At 48.9% G+C, this 19,908-nt stretch overlaps 1 protein-coding gene across 1 annotated transcript in view; it reads left to right on the top strand.

Moving 5' to 3' along the window:
• Nucleotides 1-19,908, top strand: part of LOC144481080 (disintegrin and metalloproteinase domain-containing protein 12-like) — a 359,843-nt gene that overhangs the window by 269,177 nt on the left and 70,758 nt on the right. Inside the window, exon 11 of the mRNA XM_078200726.1 lies at nt 9,878-10,020. Within this exon, the coding sequence (XP_078056852.1) occupies nt 9,878-10,020 (143 nt within the window). The remainder of the gene's footprint in view (nt 1-9,877; nt 10,021-19,908) is intronic.

Raw genomic sequence — 19,908 nt, forward strand, 5'->3', positions numbered from 1 at the left:
GATGGGTTAGTAAATTTGCGGATGACACTAAAGTCGGTGGAGTTGTAGACAGTGCGGAGGGAAGTGGCAGGTTACAGAGGGACATAGATAAGCTGCAGAGCTGGGCTGAGAGGTGGCCAATGGAGCTCAATGCGGAAAAGTGTGAGGTGATTCACTTTGGAAGGAGTAACACAAACTGGGCTAACAATCCTTTAGTGCCCTTGGTGTCTCTCACTCACTTCAATTCCTGACCTTCACGTGGCAGATTTCTGCTCTTAATAGCCAGTTTAAGGCAGAGATTTTGAGACAGGCACTACCTTGTCCTTTTGTCGATCAGCACAAATCAGTTACTTATCACTATCAGCAGTTAGTACTTATCACTATATCAGATACACAGTACAAATACCCTTTTCGTTTCCCCCTTGGAAACTGTATTTTCTGATCCAGTCTGACTCTCACAGATTCCGCGATCTCTACCCCGGTTGCAATCGTGGCTAATCGATCTCACCAGTAATAGGACCCTAGCCGACTACGCCAATTTGTTGTGGGAAAAATCCACTAGTAGTCAGACCTCGAGATTCAGAAAACACAATTTATTCAACGGAGCTCCGTGGAGACAAGGCACAAGTCAGTCGTAGACCTTCTCTCAGTAAAATGTCGGGAGCGGTCCAACTTTATACTCTTTGCACAATAGATGGACCGGTGATTTGAACATTATCACATCGTTTTAGGCAGATACAAACAGATACAGACATTTAACATCGCATTGTTCTTATGAATGGGTACATTTCCTATGTCTGTATCGATCAATGGTTGGTTTCGGCTCATTCAGGTGTTAATTGGTTTCCCCGCATTCATATTTTCCCGCTCTTCCTATGGCTAATCTATTCCCTTTGTCTCGGGTTTCCCTTATCTCAAAAGATGTCTCGATCCTTGGCTTGGCTTCCTGAGATGTTTGTTTACTTTAAGTCACTGTCTGTGATTTAGAAATGGCTTGTCTGTTAGGTTTGATTTAAAGTGATCTCTGTGTCAGTGGAAGCCGGTGTCTGCTTTATGGCTCCTTTCCCAGTTAACTCTTTATGTGCCAGGCAGCCATTTTAAAGTGTGCTTTCCTTACATTTTCCCCTTACAACATCTAGCGTCAATTAGTCAAATGTTTGTCTTAGTATATGGTATATATTTTACCTAAAACATCTTAAATATAATAATACAGTAATAATAATAAATGGAAATGACACAAAACTTGGATTATTTTTATATTTATATATATGTGTGTGTGTGTGTGTGTGTGTGTGAGTGTGTGGGTGTGTGTGTGTGTGTGTGTGTGTGGGTGTGTGTGTGTGTGTGTGCGTGCGTGTGTGTGTGTGTGTGTGGGTGTGTGTGTGCGTGCGTGCGTGCGTGTGTGTGTGTGTGTGTGTGGGTGTGTGTGTGTGTGCGTGCGTGCGTGCGTGTGTGTGTGTGTGTGTGTGGGTGTGTGTGTGCGTGCGTGTGTGTGTGTGTGTGCGTGCGTGCGTGCGTGCGTGCGTGCGTGCGTGCGTGTGTGTGCGTGCGTGCGTGCGTGCGTGCGTGCGTGCGTGCGTGTGTGGGTACAGTATAAAAAACATTAAAGTAATTTTTTAAAGTAAACATCAAGGGAGGCTTGAACAGAGCTTCACTTTTTCTCATTATAAAATGGCCTTGTAGCAGCTGAGGCCGTCGGTAACTATCCGGTAAACATTGGTGAACCTCTCTGCATTAGGATCTTGCTCCTCTAACTTTGCCATCCCTGCTTCAATGAGAGGAAAGGCTTCAGCTAACTCCTTCGTCAAAAACTTCTTGGGTTCTGGGGTTTCTACATCCCGGCCTTCTTCCTCAAATGCTATCATCTGCTGCTCCAGCTCCATGAGGTCCTCATTGGTCAGTTCTTCGGCATGGGATTCAGGCAAGTCTAAGACATCGTCTTCATTGATGTCTAACTGCAGTTGATTATCACCAATATCAACCACAGCCTACCTGGCTTCGGCGATGTCCTCAGCTGTAAACCCCTTAAAACCATGTGCGAATTGGGGGCACAGTTTGTTCCACACGCCTTTCATGTTGGTTGTCTTCACTTCCTCCCAAGAATCTGCAATGTTTTTGATGCCATCGTAGATGTTGTAATTCCTCCAGAACTCCTTTAAGGTCATTGCATCATCTTGGGTAGCCCTGACTGCTTGTGAGAAGGTCCAGTGTAAATAGTAGGCCTTAAAGGAGGCTCTGACCCCCTGATCCATTGGCTGAAGTAGTGATGTGGTGTTGGGTGGTAAAAAGACGACCTTTACATTGAGGTGAAGGTCATCAAAAGTGTTTGGATGTCCGGGGGCGTTGTCAAGCACAAGGAGAATTTTGAAAGGAATCTTCTTGGCCAAGCAATAACATTCAGCAGCAGGAACAAAATAACGGGAAGAGCTGCCTTGATGATTCGGCTAAGTGCCCTCGGATTTAGGGAGCGATACACAAGCATAGGCTTAAGCTTGCAATCCCCGGATGCGTTACCACCAGGCAATAACGTTAGCCTATCCTTGGATGCCTTATGCCTGGAGCAGTTTTTTCCTCTTTTGAAATGTATGTCCTTTCAGGCATTTTTTTCCAAAATAAGCCAGTCTTGTCGACATTAAATATTTGCTCAGGCACATAACCTCCCTCCTCAATAATGTTTTCCAACTTTTCAGGAAACTCTCTGGCAGCACTGACATCGGCACTCGCTGCTTCACCTTGCGCTTTAACATTGTGTAAATTTACCCTCCCTCTGAAACACTTGAACCAACCCCTACTCGCAACAAATTCTTCATCACAAGCATCTTCACTTGCTGCACGCGCAGCTTTTAAATCACTGAAAAGGCTTCGAGCCTTTTCTTGCACCAAGCCAAGGCGAATAGGAATATTATGCTGATTTTGATCCTCTAACCAAATTACAACAGCCTTTCCATTTTGACAATTAAACCACTGCGTTGCTTAGTGATAATTGTCGCTTTCATCGGGACAGAGCCTTTTACATGCTCCATTACTCTCCCCTTGTCCTTTATAATTGTCCCGATCGTTGACCGACTGTAACCTAACGCTTTCCAATGTTTGTTGGCATTTCACCTCTCTCCGATCGCTTTATTATTTCCACTTTCATTTCAATCGTGATCGTTTTCCTTTTCTTCGATGCATCACCATCACTTGCATCAGATTTACGCTTTGGAGCCATGATTACGAGGGTAAACACACGAAAAATTTAAGTCAAAACACAACGCATGCAACAGTGTTTACGCGATCCAACTTAAAATGGCGACGACGGTGTGGCGTTGTTCTCCCTCGGGCCGACGAACCGCTGAAAACGCGCAGTGTTTTGAGCGTCGCGCAATGTAGTCCACCTGTTCGTTAGTACGAACCATTGTATGTCACTCCATTTTTTTTAAATAATAGGCTTTACGGAGGTCGGTACGTAAGTACGGGTGTTCGTAAGTCAGGGACTGCCTGTATTGTGTACAGTTCTGGTCGCCGCATTATAGGAAGGATGTGGAAGCATTGGAAAGGGTGCAGAGGAGATTTACCAGGATGTTGCCTGGTATGGTGGGAAGGTCTTATGAGGAAAGGCTGAGGGACTTGAGGTTGTTTTCGTTAGAGAGAAGAAGGTTAAGAGGTGACTTAATAGAGGCATACAAGATGATCAGAGGATTAGATAGGGTGGATAGTGAGAGCCTTTTTCCTCGGATGGTGATGGCTAGCACAAGGGGACATAGCTTTAAATTGAGGGGTGATAGATATAGGACAGATGTCAGAGGTCGGTTCTTTACTCAGAGAGTAGTAAGGGCGTGGAATGCCCTGCCTGCAGCAGTTGTGGACTCGCCAACATTAAGGGCATTTAAATGGTCATTGGATAAACATATGGATGATATTGGAATAGTGTAGATTAAAGGTTGCCACTCAAGTGGATAGAGCTGTGAAGAAGGCCTATAGTGTGTTAGCTTTTATTAACAGGGGGTTGGAGTTTAAGAGCCGTGGGGTTATGCTGCAACTGTACAGGACCTTGGTGAGACCACATTTGGAGTACTGTGTGCAGTTCTGGTCACCTCACTATAAGAAGGATGTGGAAGCGCTGGAAAGAGTGCAGAGGAGATTTACCAGGATGCTGCCTGGTTTGGAGGGTAGGTCTTATGAGGAAAGGTTGCGGGAGCTAGGGCTGTTCTCTCTGGAGTGGAGGAGGCTGAGGGGAGACTTAATAGAGGTTTATAAAATGATGAAGGGGATAGATAGAGTGAACGTTCAAAGACTATTTCCTCGGGTGGATGGAGCTATTACAAGGGGGCATAACTATAGGGTTCGTGGTGGGAGATACAGGAAGGATATCAGAGGTAGGTTCTTTACGCAGAGAGTGGTTGGGGTGTGGAATGGACTGCCTGCAGTGATAGTGGAGTCAGACACTTTAGGAACATTTAAGCGGTTATTGGATAGGCACATGGAGCACACCAGGATGATAGGGAGTGGGATAGCTTGATCTTGATTTCAGATAAAGCTCGGCACAACATCGTGGGCTGAAGGGCCTGTTCTGTGCTGTACTGTTCTATGTTCTAGAGGGGCTTTAGATTGGTTTCACAGGTCGGTGCAACATCGAGAGCCGAAGGGTCTGTACTGCTGTGGTGAACCATCGTTGGTTACCACTGGGGGTTGTTCTTATGTTACTGTTGGGTTAGGGTGTTTACCTGTGGTAAATGTTATTATGGCACATCCCGGTCGGGCCCCGCCTCCTGGGGAGAGGTATAAGACCCTCTGCTCCGGCGGGACCCCTCCAGTCTGAACTGGTGTACTCGTGTTAGTTAGTTCCATTGTTTGCTAATAAAAGCCTTCAATAGCTGAAGCCTTGTTCCACGTGCTTGATTGTCGCGCATCAATTTTATTAGCAAACATAAAACTCTCAACAGTAAAAAGGGAGTATGGAACAAATATTAAAACCAGAACGTCTGGCGTTGGACCCACGTGCGGTCGGTGCCGCTAACACCTTCGACCACTGGTGGAAGTGTTTCGAAGACTACCTGGCAGCCTCTGTAGCTATCACTACAGACAGTGACAAACTCCAGGTCCTCCACGCAAGGGTAAGCGACACGATTTATCTTGCGATTCGTGCGGCCACCACTTACCCGAGGGCCATCGAGCTCTTGAAGAAACGATACACGAGACCACCCAACGAGATACACGCTCGTTACCTCCTCGCTACACGACGTCGGCAGTCGGGCGAAACCATGGAGGACTACGCCAATGAGCTCCTGCAGCTTGCCAGGGGTTGCGATTGTAAAGACGTATCAGCCGAACAATATATGTACGACCTCGCCCGAGACGCGTTCGTAGCAGGGGTAGGGTCCTCGTACATCCGGCTTAAGTTACTGGAGAAAGGGAACCTCAACTTGACCCAAGCGATGGAGATGGCTGAGATGCTGGAGGCAGCATCGAAAAGCTTGGCTCTGTACCCCGAAGACCATGTGGAGACAACGTGGCATGAGCAAGCACAAATCCCTCCTCGCCCCGCGGGCTCGCGCTCCCATATCGACCCGACGACGGCGGCAGCTCCAGGCGGCCCGCGATGCTATTTTTGCGGTGGGGCCAAGCATCCACGGCAACAGTGTCCGGCAAAAACGGCAATCTGCAGTCAGTGTGGTAAAAAGGGCCACTCTGCTAAAGTTTGCAGGTCAAAGTCCAAAAATGGCAGTGCAGCTTGTAACCCTCCAGAGCGGAGACAATCTCCTTCGGCGTCGCAGTACCCACGAGGTCCGACCACGTGCGAATCCAGGACGGCGCCATCGTGGCTGATGGAGGAGGAGGAAGACCACCAGGAGTCGCTACGTTTGGCGCCCTCGCCCACGTGCGATTCATGGGGGCGGCCATCATGGTCCACAACGACTAGGAGCGACCAGCAGGGGTCCTCAGCTTCAACATCGGCTGCATGTAGTGACGCCCGGGGGCCAACGGTGGCGTCGATCTCCCTGGACCAGACAAAGCATCACAGGCTTGATAATTCCATGATGAACATAAAGGTAAATGGTCGTACTGTGTATTGTCTGTTTGACAGTGGGAGCACCGAGAGTTTCATACACCCTGACACTGCAAAAAGGTGTGGACTCCGGGTTCTACCTGCCAAACAGACAATTTCCATGGCATCATGGTCCCGGTCTGTACCGATCCAAGGACGGTGTATGGTAACCCTAGAGGTACAGGGCACAATTTACGAGCAATACAGGCTCCTTGTGTTACCTCACCTTTGTGCGCCAATTCTCCTCGGACTAAATTTTATGGTCCACATGAAGAGTGTGATCCTACAGTACGGTGGGCCACTCCCTTCACTGGCAGTAGGGAATCAGCCGCAGCCTCCAAATTGCCCAAAGCGCCCCGCATGCAATCTTTCCACTCTAAAAATCACCACACCTTCTTTATTTAAGAATCTGGTACCAGGCTGCAAGCCCATCGCTACTCAGAGTAGGCGTTACAGCGCTGAAGACTGGATCTTTATTAGATCTGAGGTTCAGCGGCTCCTCAAGGAAGGGATCATACAGGCCAGTGCTAGTCCGTGGAGAGCGCAGGTCGTGGTAGTCAAAAGCAGGAACAAACCTCGGATGGTCATCGACTACAGTCAGACCATTAACCGTTATACGCAGCTGGATGCGTATCCTCTCCCGCGCATTTCTGATATGGTCAATCAGATTGCGCAGTACCGAGTGTTCTCTACCATAGACCTTAAGTCCGCCTACCATCAACTCCCCATCCGCCCAGAGGACCGACAATACACGGCTTTTGAGGCGGATGGTCGTCTATACCAGTTTCTCAGGGTTCCATTTGGTGTCACCAATGGGGTCTTGGTCTTCCAGCGTGCTATGGACCGAATGGTGGACCAGAACGGGTTGCGGGCTACCTTCCCGTACCTGGATAACGTCACCATCTGCGGCCATGACCAGCAGGACCATGACACGAATCTCCAACACTTTCTGCGCACTGCATCTCGCCTGAATCTGACCTATAACAGGGAGAAGTGCGTATTCCGTACGCGCAGGTTAGCTATCCTTGGATACGTGGTGGAAAACGGGGTCATTGGCCCTGATCCAGACCGTATGCGCCCCCTTACTGAACTTCCCTTGCCCGCTAGCACAAAAGCACTGAGGAGATGCCTCGGGTTCTTTTCGTATTATGCGCAGTGGGTCCCCAACTACGCGGACAAAGCCCGTCCGCTCATCAAGTCCACGACCTTCCCACTCACGCCGGAGGCCCAATTGGCCTTCAAGGCTTTGAAAAGCGACATTGCGAAAGCCACGATGCACGCGGTGGATGAATCCATCCCTTTCCAGGTGGAGAGTGATGCATCTGATTTCGCACTAGCCGCCACACTAAACCAGGCAGGCAGGCCCGTCGCGTTTTTTTCCCGCACCCTTCAAGGCCCCGAAATTCGGCACTCAGCGGTGGAGAAGGAGGCTCAGGCCATTGTGGAGGCAGTCAGACACTGGCGCCATTACCTGGCGGGGAAGCGGTTCACTCTGATCACGGATCAACGATCCGTGGCGTTTATGTTCAGTAACACGCAGAGGGGCAAGATCAAGAACGATAAGATCTTGCGGTGGAGAATTGAGCTCTCCACCTATAATTACGATATTATGTATCGTCCAGGGAAGCTCAATGAGCCCTCGGATGCCCTCTCGCGCGGAACATGCGCAATCATGCAGGAGGACCGCTTGAAGGCCCTCCACAATGACCTGTGTCATCCTGGAGTCACCCGACTCTACCACTTCGTAAAAGCCCGCAACCTTCCCTACTCGGTGGAGGATGTCAGGTCAGTGACGAGAAGCTGTCGGATTTGCGCGGAATGCAAACCGCACTTTTATCGACCGGACCGGGCACAATTGGTCAAGGCCACTCGCCCTTTCGAGAGGCTGAGTGTGGATTTTAAGGGCCCCCTTCCCTCAACGGACCGGAACGTCTATTTCCTCAATATAATAGATGACTACTCCCGGTTCCCGTTTGTTGTCCCCTGTGCGGACACGTCGACTGCCACCGTGATTAAGGCATTCAGTGAGCTTTTTACCCTGTTCGGGTACCCCTGCTACATACATAGCGACAGGGGCTCGTCGTTCATGAGCAACGACTTGAGGCAATTCCTGCTCTCATACGGATTGCCTCTAGTAGAACCACGAGCTACAACCCTAGGGGTAACGGACAGGTGGAAAGGGAGAATGCTACAGTCTTGAAGGCTGTCCTACTGGCGCTGAAATCCAGGGGCCTTCCAGTCTCCCGTTGGCAGGAGGTCCTTCCAAATGCGCTCCATTCTATCCGCTCCCTCCTGTGTACGGCAACCAATGCTACTCCCCACGAGAGGATGTTCTCATTCCCTCGGAAGTCGTCCTCGGGGATCTCATTACCAGCCTGGTTGACGTACCCAGGACCCGTCCTTCTGCGGCGACATGTGAGGGCCCGCAGGTCCGACCCCTTGGTCGAACCGGTCCAACTCCTCCACGCCAACCCTCAGTATGCCTATGTGGCATATCCTGACGGGCGAGAGGACACAGTCTCCATTCGAGACCTGGCGCCCGCAGGGGACGTAGCAACTCCTGTCGCTCCCATACCCCCTGTCACGAATCCCCTATTACTTATTTCTTCCCCAGACGTGGCGCGGTCAGCACCGGGACCAGTGCATAACAGTTATACTCCCATGTACAGCTTGCCTGAGACTCGGAGATCGGCGCCACCACAGAAGGTTCCAGGATCCCCTGCACCATTGCCTCACCAGGGTCAACCGGCCCGGGTGTCCTCGAGGGGACAGCCGGACGCTGTTTTGGAGAGAACGCCACCGCAAGCACCTGCTCCGGTGTCGCAACCGGTGTTGAGGAGATCGCAGCGACGGTTCGGTCCTCCAGACCGTCTGGACTTGTGAATTTTGTACATATATGACCTGTTTTTTGCACCCCGCCAGCCTTTGTTTTTAAAGGAGGGGTGAATGTGGTGAACCATCGTTGGTTACCACTGTGGGTTGTTCTTATGTTACTGTTGGGTTAGGGTGTTTACCTGTGGTAAATGTTATTATGGCACATCCCGGTGGGGCCCCGCCTCCGGAGGAGAGGTATAAGACCCTCTGCTCCGGCGGGACCCCTCCAGTCTGAACTGGTGTACTCGTGTTAGTTAGTTCCATTGTTTGCTAATAAAAGCCTTCAATAGCTGAAGCCTTGTTCCACGTGCTTGATTGTCGCGCATCAACTGCGCTGTGATGTTCTATGTTCTATGTCCTCTGACAAAGTGGAGATGTCAATTTCACTGAGGTGTTCCCTTGGCAACAGCTGTTCTGCAACCCTCTATTGCATTGAAAACCTTTGATTTCTTTCAGCTTCACAGTGCAGTGCTTTGAAATCGGCTTAATGGTTTTCCACTCATGCTCCAGTTAGTTGTGCGTAATTACCTTTCCCTTCATGCTTGAATGTATCTCAAGTACCCCATTGTTCCGAACGGGAATGCTTACAAAAACTCTAAGCCTGATTGACAGCTGTCATTTTCTCAAAGGGAATAAGTGGCCTCTAAAAGGGGAAGAGGATAAAAAAGCAGGAGCTGCAAGGGAATAATTCCAGAATTATACCAGTGCCACATGCTACTGGGAATAGAAATAGCAGCTGGCGAAAGGCAAAGAGGATCAGATTCCCGGAACATTGAGATCAATTCTGGGGAAGTGGGATCTGCACGATTTGCACCTCACTGGGGATTGGACCAATATCCTTGCCAGAATTTTTATGAGCGTGCATTTGGGAAGAGTTGATCTTAGTTTGGTGGGGGGATGGGAATGTGAGATTCTATCTCTCTGATCATCTGTCTGATTATCAGTCTAAAAGGAAGGAACTGAAGCTTTTTTTAATGTTCTTTCTGTTCCTCTTAGGACAACCGTCCAAGCCACTTGGCTGTATCTGTAACTGTCGCTCATGAGATGGGACACAACCTGGGAATGTCACATGATACAGGAAGGAGTCATTGTGACTGTCCAAACAAAGCAGCTGGCTGCATCATGGAAGAATCGACAGGGTGAGAAACATATTCCAATATTGTGCTTGATGTTGGTGGATCTCAGTCCTGCTGTATGAATTAAGGAGAGAGGACTGACAAAAGAAATTAGCGCGATAAGAGTGTGTATGAAAAACTAGACCAGCAGGGAACACAGTAAAGCTACAGTACAGGACTAGCTGCATGGCACACATCATAAGCTGTAGACACAGCTGGCAATCCTCGAATCAATGCATTAGGCCTAACATCTGCAATCCTGCTATATCCAGCGATGAAGTTTATATAGCCTGACATTATTCCGTCAATAATACTGAACACTTGTTCCCCAGAACTTGCTCTGCCCCGAGCCAAGCTGTTCCAGTCCATCCACACACTGGCATCTACCCGACAATGAGGAAAATTACCCAGGAATGTCCCGTATGCAAAAAAAACTCAGGAAAAATCTAACCGCCCCATCAGATAAATCTCAATCATCAGAAAAATGATGGAAAGAATCACCAACAGTGTATCAAGCGGCCATTGTTTCACCTGCTCAGAGACGCCCAGTTTGGGTTTTGCCAGGGTCACTCTGCTCCTGACCTCATTACAGCCTTGGTTCAAACATGGACAAAGAGCTGAATTCCAGAGGTGAGGTGAGAGTGACTGCCCTTGGCATGGAATCCATAGAATCCCAAAAGTGAAAATGGAGGCCATTTGGCCCATTGCGTCTGCACCAACTCTCCAAAAGAGCCTCTTATCCAAATCCACCCACCCAGGTCCTATCCTGTAAACCTGTGCATTTACCATGGCTAATCCACCGAACCCACATACCTTTGGACACTAAGAGGCAATTTAGCATGGCTAATGGATCTAACCTGCACATCTTTGGAGTGTGGGAGGAAACCGGAGCACTCGGAGGAAACCCACGCAGACATGGGGAGAACGTGCAAACTCCACATAGTCACCCAAGGCCAGAATCAAACCCTGGTGCTGTGTAGACAGCAGTGGTAACTGCTGTGCCAACATGATGCCCTCCAAGGTAGCATTTGACCAAGCATAGCATCAAGGAGACATAGCAAAACTGAAGTCAATTAGAATCAGGGAAATCTCTCCACTGTTTGGAGTGATACCTTGTATAAAGGGAGATGGTTGTGGTTGTGGAGGGTCAGTCATCCCAGCTCCAGGACACCTCTGTAGGAGTCCCTCAGGGTGATGTCCATCTTCAGCTACTTCACCGATGACCTTCCCTCCATCATAAGGTCAGATGTGGGGATGTTCGCCGATGATTGCACAACGTTCAGCACCATTCGCGACTCCTTAGATACTGAAGCAGTCCATGTTCAAATGCAACAAGATCTGGATAATATCCAGGCTTATGCAAAATGGGCATAGAATTCATTGAGCTCATCGATATTCACCAAGGAGAAGGACATGAAGGATGTTGAGGTCAGGGATAGGTGGGTGAACGCTCTTGAGAATGTCAGTAGATTGCAGGAGGAAGTGTTGAGTATCCTAAATTGCATTGAGGTGGGTAAGTCTCCGGGGCCAGGTGGGATCGATCCCAGGTTACTGCGGGAGGCAAAGGGAGAAATAGCTGGGGTCTTAACAGATATCTTCACATCCTCTTTGACCACAGGTGAGGTCCCAGAGGACTGGAAAATAGCCAGTGTTGTTCCCCTGTTTAAGAGGAAGCGGGGTTTAGAGTCGCTCCCCACCTTCGGGGAACTAGCCGGAGACCCGGCCATAATGAAGGGGGGGCAATCGGGGCCCCTCAGGGGATCGGGCAGCGGGGGGGGGGTCTGCCAGGGTGCCCCTGGCATGGCCCAAGTGGCAAAGTGCCCATGCCTAGGGGGCACCTTGGCACTGCGCACCGGGGCAGGGCCTATAGTGGGCGGAGGCGATGGGTAATCAGTGGGGGTGCGGGGGTCCCGCTGCCATTCTGCAGACAGGTTCAGTCTGGGATGGAGGGAGGGCAGCGATTCGGGCGGGGTGGGGAGAGGGGGGGTGCTCTGCCCAGTTGGGGGGGCTGCCTCCCAGTAGGGGGCGGTCTGACCCCGGGGGGGGGGGGGGGGGTCTGCCAGGGTGACAGGGATGGGGGGATCACCACTGCTGGGGGAGGGGAGGGAGGAGTTGGGCCGGAAATTGGGGCCCTCCGGGGTGGGGGAGTGGGGGGGTTGGTCAAGGCTGGCCCGGGAATTGTTGTGCGGAAGGCACTCAGGCCATCGAGGGCTGGAGGGGCAGCACTGTGGGGGTCCTGGGCTGGCCAGCGATCGAGCTGTGGGGGTCCCGGGCTGGCCAGCGATCGAGCTGTGGGGGTCCCGGGCTGGCCAGCGATCGAGCTGTGGGGGTCCCGGGCTGGCCAGTGATCGAGCTGTGGGGGTCCCGGGCTGGCCAGCGATCGAGCTGTGGGGGTCCCGGGCTGGCCAGTGATCGAGCTGTGGGGGTCCCGGGCTGGCCAGCGATCGAGCCCTGGGGGTGTTGGGAGAGGCAGCACTGTGGGGGTCCCGGGAGGTCCAGCGATTGAGCTGTGGGGGTCCCGGGCTGGCCAGTGATCGAGCTGTGGGGGTCCCGGGATGTCCAGCGATCGAGCTGTCCAGCAAACTGCAGGCTGACAGATCGGGGCCACTGCGCAGGTTCTGAGTTCTGGAACAGTCAAACTGTGGCACGAATAGGCCCTGCTCCCCGCTGGGTTTTTAATGGTATTCCCAATTGTGACCTCTGCAGTGCACAGAGTGCGGAGATTCGGATCTGAGGTTGCACTGAAAAAACAGTCGTATCTCCCCCCCCCCCCATGTTTCAGCGCTCTAAAACCTTGGTTAGGCCGCATCAGGAACATAAGAACTAGGAGCAGGAGTCGGTCATCTGACCCCTCGAGCCTGCTCTGCCATTCAATAAGATCATGGCTGATCTTTTCATGGACTCAGCTCCATTTACCCGCCCGCTCACCATAACCCTTAATTCCTTTCCTGTTCAAAAATTTATGTATCCTTGCCTTAAAAACATTCAATGAGGTAGCCTCAACTGCTTCACTGGGCAGGGAATTCCACAGATTCACAACCCTTTGTGTGAAGAAGTTCCTCCTCAACTCAGTCCTAAATCTGCTTCCCCTTATTTTGAGGCTATGCCCCCTAGTTCTAGTTTCACCCGCCAGTGGAAACAACTTCCCTGCTTCTATCTTATCTATTCCCTTCATAATCTTATATGTTTCTATAAGATCTCCTCTCATTCTTCTGAATTCCAATGAGTATAGCCTCAGTCTACTCAGTCTCTCCTCATAAGCCAACCCTCTCAACTCCGGAATCAACCTCGTGAATCTCCTCTGCACCCCCTCCAGTGCCAGTATATCCTTTCTCAAGTGAGAAGAATTGGAGTATTGTGTGCTGTCCTGCTCCTCACACTACCAGATGGATGTAGAAGCTTTGGAGAGAGTGCAAAGAAGGTTCACCAGGATGTTGCCTGGTCTCGAGGGTGTTGACCATGAGGAGAGGTTGAATAAACTAGGATTGTTTTCACTGGAAAAATGAGGCTGAGGGGAGACCTGATAGAGGTCTACAAAATGATGAGAGGCACAGACAGGGTGGATAGTCAGAGGCTTTTTCCCAGGGTGGAATTGTCAATTAGAAGGGGGCACTGATTCAAGGTGAGAGGGGGAAAGTTTAAGGGAGATGTGCGGGGGAAGTTTTTCACGTAGAGAGTGGTGGGTGCCTGGAACGCGCTGCCAGAGGAGGTGGTGGAAACAGGTACATTAGCAACATCTGGATGGGTAGGTGAATAGGGAGGGAACAGAGGGATATGGTCCGCAGGTTTTGTTAGTTTAGTTAGGGCATCATGATTGGCACAGGCCTGGAGGGTTGAAGGACCTGTTCCTGGGCTGTAATTTGTTTCTTTGTTCTTTGTTCCTAATTCCACGTTTCAGTTCCTTCCCACTTTCACTGTATTCCTCACGGGCTTCCTCAGCTTTTCGATGCCTAAACCTATCGTATGCTTCCTTTTTCCTTTTGACTAAGTTTACAATTTTCCTTGCCATCCATGGTTTCCGAATCCTTCCTTTCAATCCTCAAGGAAGTGGCCCTGGAAATAGTAGATCCATTAGTGGTCATTTTCCAAACTTCTTTGGAGTCTGGACTGGTTCCTCCAGATTGGAGGGTAGCTAAAGTAAGGCCGTTATTCAAAGAGTGCCAGGGGGCTGGGAATCAGAGCAGCGGGTCAGCAAGTGGAGGGATTGAGGAGAAGGCAGGTGCGAGGACCAGTGAATCTGAAAGGAAGGACAGGCAGGAACAGGTTAATAAACACAATGGCTCCAATGGATTGGAGAAATGCTAATGTGAAGCACCGATTCAAAAAGAGGGAGGCAAAATGTGGGAACTTGCAGAACAATTAGTTTGACATCTGTTTTTGGGAAAGTGTTAGAATCACTTATCAAGGAAGCAGCAATATCAGGACATTTGGAAAGTCAAAGCTACCCATCAGAGTCAGCATGGTTTTATAAAAGGCAAATTATGTTTGAATAATTTGTTTGAGTTCTTCGAGTTCCACAAGCAAAGTGGCTAATGGGGATCCTGTAGACCAGTTGTTCCCAAAGGGTGCGGCGCGCCACACTGGGTGCGGCGAGAGAGGATGGCAAGTGTGGCGGGAAGATTCAAGGACAATCAGAGAAACATTTAAACATGGATTAGATATTTTTCCAAAGTGATTGTTTTATACTTTCTGGGTGTCCCATGATCATATTATAAAGTAGTTGTGTTCTATGTTATGAATCAAGCTCTGCTAGGAGTTGTTTTTTATTTGTTTTTGAATGTATTTCTTATCAATAAAATATTCGGTGTGGCGCCAGCAAATTTTTATTCCGAAAGTGCGGCCCAGTGAAAAAAGTTTGGGAACCACTGCTGTAGAATCATAGAAACCCGACAGTACAGAAAGAGGCCATTCGGCCCATCAAGTCTACACCGACCACAATCCCACCCAGGCCCTACCCCCATATCCCGACATATTTACCCGTTAATCCCTCTAATCTACGCATCCCAGGACACTAAGGGGCAATTCAGCATGGCCAATCAACCTAATCCGCACATCTTTGGACTGTGGGAGGAAACCAGAGCACCCGGAGGAAACCCACGCAGACACGAGGAGAATGTGCAAACTCCACACAGACAGTGACCCAAGCCGGGAATCGAACTCAGGTCCCTGGAGCTGTGAAGCAGCAGTGCTAACCACTGTGCTACCGTGCCACCCCTCCTGTAGATGTAGTATATCTGGATTTCCGGAAGGCGTTTGAAAAGGTGCCGCACAAAAGGTTAATTCACAAGGTTGGATCACATGGGATTAGGGGTAATTTATTAGCTTAGATAGGTGACTGGCTGATGGACAGTAAGTAGTCTCACAACACCAGGTTAAAGTCCAACAGGTTTATTTGACAGAGAGTTGGGATAAATGGTTTTTTTTCTGCTGGCAAGAAGTAACTAGTGGGGTTCCACAGGGTTCGGTCCTTGGGCCCCAGCTATTTACAATCTATATTAATGAATCGGATACAGGATAGAAAGCTCCATAGCCAAATTTGCAGATAGAGTCATAGAGGTTTACAGCATGGAAACAGGCCCTTCGGCCCAACTTGTCCATGCTGCCCTTTTTTTTAAAACCCCTAAGCTAATCCCAATTGCCCGCATTTGGCCCATATCCATCGATACCCATCGTACCCATGTAACTATCTAAATGCTTTTTAAAAGACAAAATTGTACCCGGCTCTACTACTACCTCTGACAGCTCGTTCCAAACACTCACCACCCTCTGTGTGAAAAAATTGCCCCTCTGGACACTTTTGTATCTCTCCCCTCTCACCTTAAACCTATGCCCTCTAGTTTTAGAATCCCCTACCTTTGGGAAAAGATATTGACTATCTCGCTGATCTGTGCCCCTCATTCTTTTAAAGACCTCTATAAGACCATCCCTCAGCCTCCTACGCTCCAGAGAAAAAAGTCCCAGTCTATTCAGCCTCTCCTTATAACTCAATCCATCAAGTCCCAGTAGCATCTTAGTAAATCTTTTCTGCATTCTTTCTAGTTTAATAATACCCTTTCTATAATAGGATGACCAGAATTGCACACAGTATTCCAAGTGTGGCCTTCCCGATGTCTTGTACAACTTCAACAAGATGTCCCAACTCCTGTTTTCAATGTTCTGACCAATGAAACCAAGCATGCCGAATGCCTTCTTCACCACTCTGTCCACCTGGACTCCACTTTCAAGGAGCTATGAACCCCGAGATCTCTTTGTTCTGTAACTCTCCCCAACGCCCTACCATTAACTGAGTAAGTCCTGCCCTGGTTCAATCTCCCAAAATGCATCACCTCGCATTTGTCTAAATTAAACTCCATCTGCCATTCGTCATGATGACACAAACATATTTGGGGCAGTAAGTTGCAGTGAGGAAATAAGAACCTTACAAATGGATAGAGATCGGTGAGGAGAGTGGGCCAAAATGTGGCTTTTGGAGTTTAACGTGGATAAGTGTGAGGCCATGCATTTTGGTCAGAAAAATGGGAAAGTGACTCATTATCTAAATGGGAGAGACTTCGGGGTGTCCTGGTGCAGAGGGATCTGGGTGTCCTTGTCCATGAGTCACAGAAAACTAGCATGCAGGTACAGCAGATAATAAAGAAAGCGAATAGAATGTTGGCATTTATAGCTAAAGGAATAGAATATAAAGGTAAGGAAGTATTGCTGCAACTATACAAAGCATTGGTGAGGCCGCACCTGGAGTATTGTGCACAGTTTTGGTCCCTGTATTTGAGGAAAGATGTAGTGGCATTGGAGGCAGTTCAGAGGAGGTTCACTAGATTGATTCCAGAGATGAGGGGGTTTGTCGTATGAAGAGAGATTGAACAGTTTAGGCCGATATTCTCTGGAATTTAGAAGAATGAGGGGAGATCAAATTGAGGTATACAAGATTATAAAAGGTTTGGATAAAGTAGACGTGGAGCGGATGCTTCCTCTGGTGGGGAATTCTGGGACAAGAGGTCTTAGTCTTAGGATAAGAAGCAGCAAATTTAAAACAGAGTTGAGGAGAAACTATTTCTCCCAAAGGGTTGTGAATCTGTGGAATTCGCTGCCCCAAAGTGCGGTGGATGCTGGGACAGTGAGTACATTTAAGGAAGAGTTAGACAGATTTTTAATTGGTAATAGGTTGAAGGGTCATGGGGAGAAGGCAGGAAAATGGGGATGAGGAGCATATCAGCCATGATCGAATGGCGGAGCGGACTCGATGGGCCGAATGGCCTAATTCTGCTCCTATGCAAGGAGCATCCGAAATAGGGTAGGTGAACTTGGGGCGTGGATTGGTACTTGGGACTACGATGTTGTGGCCATTACGGAGACGTGGGTAGAACAGGGACAGGAATGGTGGTTGGACGTTCCGGGGTATAGATGTTTCACTAAGTGTAGGGAAGCTGGTAAAAGAGGTGGAGGAGTGGCACTGTTAATCAAGGATAGTTTAACGGCTGCAGAAAGGCATTTCAAAGGGGATCTGCCTACAGAGGTAATATTGGCTGAGGTTAGGAATGGGAAAGGAGCGGTCACGTTGTTAGGAGTTTACTATAGGCCCCCAAATAGTAATAGAGATGTGGAGCAAGAAATTGCTAAGCAGATTATGGACAGGTGTGGAGGTCACAGGGTAGTTGTCATGGGGGACTTTAACCTTCCAAATATTGATTGGAACCTTTATAGGTCGAATAGTTCGGATGGGGCAGTTTTTGTGCAGTGTGTGCAGGAGGGGTTCCTGACACAATATATGGATAGGCCGACAAGAGGTGAGACCACATTGGATTTGGTACTGGGAAATGAGCCGGGCCAAGTGTTAGATTTGGTTGTGGGAGAGCACTTTGGAGATAGTGACCACAATTCGGTGTCTTTTGTTATTGCAATGGAGAGGGATAGGGCCGTACGGCAGGGCAAGGTTTACAATTGGGGGAGGGTAATTATGATGCAATCAGGCGGGAATTAGGAAGCATAGGATGGGAACAAAAATTGTCAGGCAAAGGCACGAATGATAAGTGGAACCTTTTCAAGGAACAAATACTGCGTGTCCTTAATAGGTATGTCCCTGCCAGGCAGAGAGGAAATGGCCGAGTGAGGGAACTATGGTTCACAAAAGAGGTGGAATATCTTGTCAAGAGGAAGAAGGAAGCGTATGTTAGGTTGAGAAAACAAGGTTCAGTTGGCTCGATGGAGGGTTACAAGTTAGCAAGAAATGAGCTGAAAAAGGGGCTTAGGAGAGCTAGGAGGGGACATGAGAATTCCTTGGCGGGTCGGATCAAGGAAAACCCCAAGGCTTTTTACTCTTATGTGAGGAATAAAAGAATGACCAGGATGAGGCTGGGGCCGGTCAAGGACGGCAGTGGGAATTTGTGCATGGAGTCAGAAGAGATAGGAGAGGTGATGAATGAATACTTTTCTTCGGTGTTCACCAAGGAGAGGGGCCAGGTTTTTCAGGAAGAGATGGTGTCACAGGCTGATAGGCTGGAGGAAGTAGATGTTCGGAGGGAAGATGCACTAGCAATTTTGAATAAACTGAAAGTTGATAAGTCCCCTGAGCCTGATGAAATATATCCTAGAATTCCTTGGGAGGCAAGGGATGAGATTGCAGAGCCTTTGGCATTGATCTTTGCGTCCTCACTGTCCACGGGGGTGGTGGCAGAGGACTGGAGAGTGGCGAATGTGGTTCCTCTGTTTAAGAAAGGGAATAGAAATGACCCTGGTAATTATAGGCCGGTTAATCTTACTTCGGTGGTCGGTAAGTTGATGGAAAAGGTCCTTAGGGATAGGATTTACGACCATTTAGAAAGATGCAGCTTAATCCGGGTTAGTCAGCACGGATTTGTGAAGGGCAAGTCTTGCCTCACAAATTTGATAGAATTTTTTGAGGAGGTAACTAAATGTGTAGATGAAGGTAGTGCAGTTGATGTCATATACATGGATTTTAGTAAGGCGTTTGATAAAGTCCCCCACGGTCGGCTTATGAAGAAAGTAAGGATGTGTGGGATAGAGGAAAGTTTGGCCGATTGGATAGGTAACTGGCTATCAAACAGAAGACAGAGGGTGGTGGTGGATGGAAAATTTTCGGACTGGAAACCGGTTACCAGCGGAGTGCCACAGGGATCAGTGCTTGGTCCTCTGCTATTTGTAATTTTTATAAATGACTTGGAGGAGGGTGCTGAAGGGTGGATCAGTAAATTTGCTGATGACACCAAGATTGGTGGAGTAGTGGATGAGGTGGAGGGCTGTTGTAGGCTGCAAAGAGATATAGATAGGATGCAGAGCTGGGCTGAAAAATGGCAAATGGAGTTTAACCCTGACAAATGCGAGGTGATTCATTTTTGTAGGACAAATTTAAATGTGGATTACAGGGTCAAAGGTAGGGTTCTGAAGAATGTGGAGGAACAGAGAGATCTTGGGGTTCATATCCATAGATCTCTGAAGGTTGCCACTCAAGTGGATAGAGCCGTGAAGAAGGCCTATAGTGTGTTGGCGTTCATTAACAGGGGATTTGAGTTTAAGAGCCGTGGGGTTATGCTGCAACTGTACAGGACCTTGGTGAGACCACATTTGGAATATTGTGTGCAGTTCTGGTCACCTCACTACAAGAAGGATGTGGAGACACTGGAAAGAGTGCAAAGGGGATTTACCAGGATGCTGCCTGGTTTGGAGGGTAGGTCTTATGAGGAAAGGTTGAGGGAACTTGGGCTTTTCTCTTTGGAGCGGAGGAGGTTGAGAGGAGACTTGATAGAGGTTTATAAGATGATGAAGAGGGTAGATAGAGTGAACGTTCAAAGACTATTTCCTCGGGTGAATGGAGCTATTACAAGGGGGCATAACTATAGGGTTCATGGTGGGAGATATAGGAAGGATGTCCGAGGTAAGTTTTTTACTCAGAGAGTG

Source organism: Mustelus asterias, chromosome 1, assembly GCF_964213995.1.
Source record: "Mustelus asterias chromosome 1, sMusAst1.hap1.1, whole genome shotgun sequence".
Classification (NCBI taxonomy): Eukaryota; Metazoa; Chordata; class Chondrichthyes; order Carcharhiniformes; family Triakidae; genus Mustelus; species Mustelus asterias.